At 51.7% G+C, this 8,862-nt stretch overlaps 1 protein-coding gene across 2 annotated transcripts in view; it reads left to right on the forward strand.

Annotated features, from left to right (window-relative positions):
• Positions 1–4,466, forward strand: part of NCAPH (non-SMC condensin I complex subunit H) — a 28,835-nt gene extending 24,369 nt beyond the window's left edge. The window contains exons 16-18 of one of the 2 annotated variants that reach the window (XM_019659998.1): positions 722–813; positions 1,128–1,203; positions 3,962–4,466. In XM_019659998.1, coding sequence (XP_019515543.1) covers positions 722–813; positions 1,128–1,203; positions 3,962–4,021 — 228 coding nt within the window. In that variant the 3' untranslated portion in view covers positions 4,022–4,466. The remainder of the gene's footprint in view (positions 1–721; positions 814–1,127; positions 1,204–3,961) is intronic. The other variant, XM_019659999.1, reaches the window with a different exon arrangement.
• Positions 4,467–8,862: the final 4,396 nt, after the last annotated feature.

The following is an 8,862-nucleotide window of genomic DNA, read 5'->3' on the forward strand; positions in this document are numbered from 1 at the left end:
GAGAGAACATAGAATAGTAGAGTGAACATCTGCTTCTAATAATTATCAGTGTTTTACCTGTACTGTCACCCAGCTCTGTCCTGTCCCCCAACCTGATCACGTATTTTTTGGGAGTTATTTCAATGCAAATACCAGACGTAACACCCCCTCATAGCTGCTTGCCTTCACAAGGAGGCAGCCATGTATGAGAGAGAGTGTGTGTGTATTTGTGACAGTGTGAGTGTGTATGTGTGGGAGTGGGAGTGTGTGGGAGTATATGTGTGACTGCTGCGAGTGTGAGTGTGTGTGTATGTGTGACTGTGTGTGTGTGTGTGTGTGTGTGTGTGTGTGTGTGTGAATTAAAAAGCTCAAGTCTACTTTCTGGTATGGATTCTGTGTTTCCTTTGGCTGTGGGGTCCAGTTGAAGCTATACATGATCACGGCATCTTGTCACTGTTTTGTCATTGTTTTCCTACTTTCTTTGCACTTTTTCTTTCACTGGGATCCCACTGGCCGTCGACACCCCATTTACCAACACTTGGTACATGTTGGTGTCATGGTCCAGGGCTGAAGCACTGAGTCCTTTTATGGAGCCTTTTCCTTGAAAACGTAGCTAAGAAGTTGTTTTGGTTTCACTCCAATGTAGACTTTTCTTTCTGGAGATACAACTTTGTACATTTATGTTGCTCTCTCAAAAGTGAACTGGCTCCAAATGTCTGATCTGGGAATGTCTTTCTGTTAGGCCAACCACAGTGAGACTGGAAATGAAGGGGCCCCGGTGGAGGTGGCTGATGACAAGGCGCTCAGCGGGCTCACCAGGGACCTGCAGAGGAGGTGCGTGTGGGACAATGGGGGGCTGGTGTCAGGGCCCCCATATCACCTGCCATCCTGCCTCTGGCAGGTGCTCTGTCTCCTCCCTGCAGTGATAAGTGAATTAATGCAGACCAACTTTAAACGGGCTTTTTCTGCACCAGTGGTTGGCACGCAACAGGAGATATTTTATTTTATAGATAAGAAACCAGAAAAACCTGCTTATGAAACGCATCTGAAATATGTCTTTGTTTCTCATTAGCTGATTCACAGGACATGTGTGCTCCTGTTGATGAGAGCGCCTTTGCCCTAGCTAAACACTGCCCTTTGTCTCACAGCCTGCCCCCCACCATGGCTCAGAACCTGTCTGTACCCCTGGCCTTCGCCTGTCTCCTGCACTTAGCCAATGAGAAGGTGAGTGACTCTGGTAAGCGTGGTATGTGCTGTGTGTGTCTGCCTGTTTCCGCTTTCTGTTAAATCTTTCATACGATACCTTACGTACAGCGACAGATGCCGTACCCTCAACCCAGAGAACAGACCTGGCCACAAGAAGTAACTTAGGAAAAGGCCATCAGCTGCGATTAGCAGTGAAAATAATGAGGAAGACCCAAATGGGAACATTTAGACATGTCCATTCCCAACTAGGAAACATAAAGTACTTCTACATCATTGGGTGTCAAAAGGCTTTACAGGCCAAATCCTGCCAGTGCCAAGGTCAAGACACGTGGGAAATGAGGCAGAGAAAAGGGGAGATCTGAGGGCAGAAGAAAGACTGATGGAGGCCACGGCCAGCCAGGTGGGGCCACTGGGAACAGTGAGGAAAGTTGGGAATGCAGCTATCTGCCACCAGGGGCGAGACAGCAGAAATACCACCTGTAACAGTGCCAGGTCCCTCGCTGGCCACGCCGGCCAGCAGAGCTGTGGGGCAGTTATTCTAAGAGTAGGCGAAGACCCGTTCTCTTAGGAGCCTGTGGATGTTACCGGGAGGCAGCCTGTGCTTATGGTGCTGCTGGAGACTTGCTGTCCTTTAGTGTCCCCAGGCAGCTGGTCCCTCACACAGACTATGGCACTTAGAGTAGTGGACCCTGGGCTGGGCTGTAGCACGTGCTGTGAGCACACTAGAGCCAGGGGCGCCTAGCTGCCACCACTGCAGATGCTAAACCTCTAGGGCAGGGCCCTGTCCCACAGGTGAGAGGTGGCTATCAGAGTGACAGCTGTGTGAACCTTAACGTGTAGTTAGAGAGGATTGATAAGTTTGGAATGGAATGGTAGCAAAACTGGGGAGCTGCTAGAAGCACCCTGGATTTCCATTGTGCCGGTGCCTGACCTCTGGCTCTGCTTCTCAGGCCTGCCTTTGCTTTGGATTGACTGTCAGGCCCCAAGGAGGGACGGTCCCCAGTAGGATGGCCTGTGTGGCACAGTGGCCAGCCAGTCCCAGAGACCTCCCACTGGGAATCGGGGGCCACATCTTCTCTTACCAACTTCTAAGCCCATGACCTCACTGAAGAAGAAGAAACTGTCCGTTTGATTTGTGGTAGGGACAGATGTAGGAGAGCTGGGGCCAAGTGCCGCTGACCCAAGTGGGGCTGACCTCTGGGCCTGTCACCACCAGGCTGAGTAACAGCTGAGGCCTGAACAGAATGACCCAGCTGGGCTGCCAAGAGCCGTTGTGGCTGGGTGTGGACCCAGGAACAAGTTACACTGCTGCTGGTGGAAAGGCAGTGTCCTGGGCAGCAGTCATGGAGGCTGTGGGAGACGCAGGTGACAGTGTCTCCTTGTGGGTCCTGACATACTAAGGCATTTGATGGCAGAAGCCAACTACATGAGGAAAAAATGGCTAAGAGAAAAAAAAAAAGAATAAAAAAGGAGACTTCGTTATCCTGATGAGAAATCCACAGGTGGCCCTGAAGAGGACCCCTACCTGAGGCCAGCCCCCATCCACCTGACTTTGCCAAGTGTCGCTGCTGAGCTTTTCTGGGGGCCTGGGATCACACCATCCTTATGGATGGAGCTGGTGGCCCCCCCCCCCCGGTGTGTTCTAGCATACACAGGCTCCTGAAGTGTGGGATGCTCCCATAGCAGAGTCCGGAAAGCAGAGTGCCTCAGAATTCTTCCTCGTCCTGTGAGAGCCCCTTGTGGCCCTCCCTTGGGTCCCAAGTAGCCTGGAGCCAAGTAAACACTACCCCTAAGGCCGGCGACATGGCTTCAGCACTGCCCTGCTCCCCCCGTGACAGTGCTGACTTTGTCCCTTTTGCTGTGATAAGTCTCTGAAAGGGGCCCCAGGACGCTCAGCATTTGAAGAATAGGGAGGTGGCCCCAGACTGTGACCTCTTGGTCCGAGCACTGAGGCCATTTTGTGGGCCTGGGTTTGGGCTATGACAGTAACCATGAGAATCTACAGGGGTTTGTGACAACAGAGCTTAGCGCCACCAGGAGGAATCTCTCCACACTCACTACCAGAATGCCTCCCCCACTCTTCCCCTCCCCTCTGGTCACAAGCCCCCTCATGTACCTGTGATGGGGCTTGGCCCCCACTGATGGACGCATGGCCCTGAGCGCCAGTAGTGTGTGACTGATCAGCCACACCTAAGCAACTTCCGGACTCCAGGCCACAGACTTCGCACCTGGGAGGTGTGAGCTGAGCTTTCCATCTGGAGGGGCCCTGGGAAGGGTCGCTGGGGAGGCTGGCTGCTGAGGGCAGCACGTGGCAGCTCTCCGCAGTACCTGGTGGGGGGTGGGTGTGAGTTAGGCAAGAGGGGCTCTGGCTGGTTAGGTCCTGGGACTGGTGAAGTCATGGGTGGGAGGGTGGGAGAAGGCCTGCACAGAGACGGGAGAGCGGCTGTGTGGCAGTGAGGGGAGGGCCAGAGAGGCCACGCGTGGGCGGGTCCGGGAACATGCTGTGGCTCCTGGCGGCCTCCCCATCACAATCACAGGCCGTGTAGCATCTGAGCCCTATACACAGCCTGTTACCGGAACCAGAGGCTCAGGAGACTTGCTTGCTGCTTTTCCCCTGCAATTGGCAAGAATTTGGAACCAGCTGTATCATGAAAATTATATTTGCTGTGAAGTGATTTTACTTACAGTCACTGCCTAGTTACCTCGATTAGCATCTGTTTTATTATACCTGCATTCTCAGTGTACCAGAGTCCATGTGTCTTTGATCTTCCTTCAGAATCTAAAGCTGCACGGAACCAAGGACCTTTCTGATGTTCTTGTGATGCAAGGGGATTGAGTTCGCCGGGAGAAGTCAGCAGAGGGGGCTCGTCACCTCCTCAGTGACAGGACAGCGCCACTCTGGGCGCTACAATGCGGGGCTCATGGCAAGGCTGTAGCCAGCTTCCGAGGTGCCCGTGTGTGTGTCACTCTTCCCCTCTGTCCCTCACAGTGGGGGAACCAGCACCCAGAAGCTCCGCCCTCGACTGGAGCTTTCTGCCCGTCTAGGCAGGAGGAGAGGGCGAGGGGTACGTTCCTGTGTCCATTCTCTGTCCGTGTATAGTTTTAGTCTCCTAACTTGATCTATTTTCCAGACTTTGCTCTTGTAGAAAATGAGTTCCCAGTAGGTATTTGTGATCCTTTAGTAGCTACCTAATTCATGTACATAAAATACATCACGTACACTTATAAATGTGTATATAATGCTTAAAAATAAAATCATTCTAAATAACATGTTGGCAAAATACTTGAGTTCCCACTAGATAAGTCTTAGACTTGTCCTTACGCTCAAGGGGGTGCAGTCTTGGTAGGTCTACAGGATACCCCCATGTCTGTGTGAGGCAGGAAACGCGGAGATGCCAGGTCACAGGGTAGCGGAGCAGAGAAGTTACTGCCTGGAGGGTGACGGCTATAAAAGTTGCTGACATTTCTCAAGTGGTCCTGTGTCCCTTCAAGTGCACGCCTCATTTAGCCTCACATTGCTGTTCACAGAGAACGTCACTGTCCTTCTCACTCCCTTTCACAGCAGAGGCACAGGACTCAGAGGCCAAGGAACCTGCGGGCGGCAGACAGCTGACGGTCTAGCGCTCAGCATGGAAACAGGACGCCTGCTTCTGGAGCCTGTTTGCAGCCACTGTGCCACATGCTGCTCGGCTCACAGGCTCAATGCTTGCTGGTGTTGGTCCAGGTGATTCAGACCTTGGCAGGGCCTGGGTCTCCACCAGAGCATCCTGTTACCATCCGTTTTGGATGTTACGTCAGAAGCAGTGAATCCTGTAATTGATTAGTCCTGATAATAAAGAACTTGCTCCTAACCTAAAAAAGACAAAACAGAAAACACGTAGCCCCCCTCCCCAGGAGTGTGCTGCCCAAACTCCCACATATCACCTCCTCTGCTCTGTTGTGAGGGTAGACTTGTGGACATGCCGTGAGCCCACACCCTCCAGCACATCTCCCTGGCTGGGGCAGGGATGCTGGTCCTGCTCTGCTCACTCCTGGGGGTAGGACTGACCAAGGGTCCGAGCTCCATCCAGCTCCTCAATAGTGGGGGCTGAGATGGGGCTGAGCCACCCGTAAAACTGGCCAGGGTGGTACCAGCTTCCTCAGTGACCTCCCCTGCCCACCACCCTGCCTCTCCCAAGCTTGTGCCCCCCAGTTACATGGTTGCTGTGTCAGAATTCGTTTGGCTGCATGCAATAGAAAACCCAAATAAGTGGGTATGCAAGTGGGCTAGTGTGGTGGTTCCGTGAAATCCTAAGACCAAGGATCATTCTAGCTTCTCTGCCATCCCTAATGTGTAGCTCTCATCCTTGTGTCTCAGTGTGGCTGCTGGACTCCAGCTACACATCCATATGCTAGGCAGCAGGATGAGAGGTTGGGGAGAAGGCAGTCACCAACCTACTTTCAGTCTAGATGTGCCTTTTCTGGACATTTCACATAAATGGAATTGTGCAATATGTGGTCTTTGGTGAGTGGCTTCTCCCACTGAGTCCAGTGTTTTCGGGGTTCACGTAGCATGGGTCAGCACTTCATTCCTTGTTACGACTGAGTGTAATAGTCCACTGTATAGATGGGCCACATTTTGTGTAGCTATTGCTCAGTTGCTGACATGTCGCTTCCACTCGCTGTTATGAATATGCTGCTAGAAACATTCATGCTTGAGTTTTTACGTGGACACACTTTTCCTGCTTTTGGAAATGTACCTAAGAGTGGAATTGCTGGGTCATCTGGTACCCCAGCCTTCTGAGGAACCGCCAAGATGTTTCCAAAGCGGCCGCACCAATTTTACACTCCCACCAGCAGTGTCCAAACAAGTGATCCATTTTCCTCGTGTTTGCTTGTAGTTGTTCCTTGGGACTCTGGCTGTCCTAGCGGCTGTGAGGTGGCGTTTTGTGATGGCTCTGATTTGTATTTCCCTGGTGGCTAATGATGTGTACTGACTTCCCAGTCTAGTTTCTCTGTTCTTCAGATCAGGTCGTATCACTGACTTGTCTTCAGCTTCACTGGTTCTTTTCTCCTGCCATCTCCAATCGTCTCGAGGCCATGAAGCAAAACTTTTGTTTCAGTTATTATTGTTTTCAGCTCTAGGAATTCCACTTTAAGGTAGTTTTTATTTCTCTCCCTAGTCTTCATCGACTATACTTTCCTTCAATTTCAACATATTTTCCTTTTGATTCTTTTCAACAATCCTTTGAATTCTGTGCTGAATCCAAAATTTGGGCCCATTTAGCATCAGTTTCCATTGATTGCTGTTTTTTCTGGGTATACATTTATATTTCTGTTTTTTTGCATTTTAGTAATTTTGGGTTGAAATTTTGATATTGTGGATAAAATGTTGCAGTGACTTTGGATTCTGTCATATTCTGCGGATGCTCGGCTGCTTTACTCTGGTAAGCAGTTACTCTGCCTGGATTCGAGCTGCAAGCTTTGCACCCCCTCCAGTATGCAGTTACTGCCTCCTGTTCCTATAGTGACCCACCACTGCTTTTCAGGCCCCACTCCACGGGCCTGCCCTCTGCCTGCAGAATTTGGGGGTGGGCCTGGGGTTTGGGCAGAGATGAGACTCCTCCTCTCTCTGACGTCCTCACTCAAAAAAGATCTCCCCCTGCCCCCCCATCTTCCAGCTGCTCTGCCTCATCTGGGCTCTATCTGAGCCTATCCAAGTTTGGAGCTTGGCCATGAGGTGCCCGTGTGGCAGGGATGCATCTCAGCTCTCGCTCTGCACATTGCTCTCGGAGGAGTAAACGCCTCTTCACCAGCTCCTCGCCTCCACCTCGCTGGGCTATCAGCTGGGGAAGGCAGCTCATGCTCAGACTTGGCGTCCTGTTCCTTCTGAGGGTCTCATGCTACAGGGTTTCCCCCTTTAAGTTCTCACAGCTTTCCAGCTCAGGCCTGGCACCTTTAGCCAGTAAGATGGCTTCTCCCATCCCTGTGTCCACAGCTAGACTTGGGAATCAGGCAGCCCCGGGGCCAGGAAGCCCTGACCTGCAGTGCCTGCCTTTCCAGTGCTGTCGGTTTCTGTTTGCTTTGTTTTCAACTAAAACTCTGTCTGCTTCCTAGTGTCTTTAAATATTTTTTTAATCCAGTGTTACCATTGTCATCTTGGGGCTTTACATGCTAATTCACCCCTCCGCCACTACCAGAAGGTCATTTCCCTGCTCCCTTTTATTGTTTTTGTGGTGCGTGTGTGTGTCAGTCAGGAGTCGTAGCTCTAAAGGCACCTGGTGTGGAACATTGGACCAGGCCCCTAGCCTCCCCATGCCTCAGCTTCCTCCCTTGTTCAGCAGAATTAGCCCTTCTGTCCCCACTTCACAGGCCTACTGTGTATGGAAGCGGCTTGGGGGAAGTTGAAGTTGTCCTAGCATAAAATGGTATCTACCACAGAAGCTTCCCCAAATTTCCCAGATGTGACATCATTCAAAATCCCCTGCTGAGGCAAAATGGGAGGCCACTGCTTCCTGCGGAGCTGGCACACACTTACTGAAGTCCTGGTCCTCAGATGACTTCAGTGACTCAGCCAGGAGCTGTTTGCTCCCCTGCCGAGCACACACGCTGGCCACACTATCTGCGCCCGACTGCATCCTTCGGGCTCCCCCGTCACCAGACTTCCAGCTCCTTCTGAGTCCTGAGTGCACCACATTTTATCCTTTCCAACAAAAGGGATTTATAAAATAAAAGGTGATTTCATTCGTGTACCTTTGTAAGATGTTCACGAGTAAGCCCTCAGATAAGGGAGGAGAGAAAGCCTTTCATTAAATGGGACAGTATGGCATTGTGTGTCGTAGGCGAAGCGGGGTGACATGTCAGCACTGTTCCTTCCAGATTCCTGTCTTCTTGTCCACGACGTCCCTGCCTTCTCTCCGCAAGGACAAGTCAGGCTTTGTGTGGAGCTGCAGTGGCGGTGGGGGTCATTTCCAGTGGAGACGAACTTCCTTTGTTCTGTGGGAACGGTTGGCTGACAGGTTTGTTTCTGCAGCCCTGCTGAACAAGCCCTTTTTATTTCCCAGGGAGGAAATCTGTGTCCCAAATGTCTTTGCTTGTCGGGAGGTGCTGGGACCAGTGTCCTGGGTGTCCAAGTCCACGCCCGCAGTGCCCTTTCCTGACAGAAGCCCTTTTCCTAGACAGAGTTTCCCTTGAATGACGAATGGGATTCATTTACAACTGGCTTTCCCAGCGTGGGATCTGGTAACAGTCCCTCAGGAGTGGAGAAGCTGCCAAACCAGGGAACAGGGAGGCCAGGGCAGGAGAGGTCAAGGAGCCTCAGGGCAGGAAAGCAGGTGGTGGCGAAGGAACAGGTGAGCCCACTACAACCGGGCGGCCTCAGCGGAAAACAGGACTGCCACCCTCTGTCAAGCGGCAGCCCCGTTTGGGAAACCACATCTGCTCTTACGGATAAATACACATGAAATCCATGCCACTGCCTTAAAGCTGGCCCCCTGGGTCTCAGTCACCTGTGCAGAATAGACAGGCTTTGTACCCATTAGTCTGGTCGGAGGACAAAAAGCTGCCATGTGAACAGAGCATGTGTGGTAAGAGCTGTTTACTGGGTATACAGAGTTGTTGACACTGAAAGGATAGAAAGAGAATCTCAGGTTCCGGTGAGTAGCAGCTGCGGTGAGTGCACCACACACACACACACAC

Source organism: Hipposideros armiger, unplaced genomic scaffold, assembly GCF_001890085.2.
Source record: "Hipposideros armiger isolate ML-2016 unplaced genomic scaffold, ASM189008v1 scaffold_310, whole genome shotgun sequence".
Taxonomy (NCBI): Eukaryota; Metazoa; Chordata; class Mammalia; order Chiroptera; family Hipposideridae; genus Hipposideros; species Hipposideros armiger.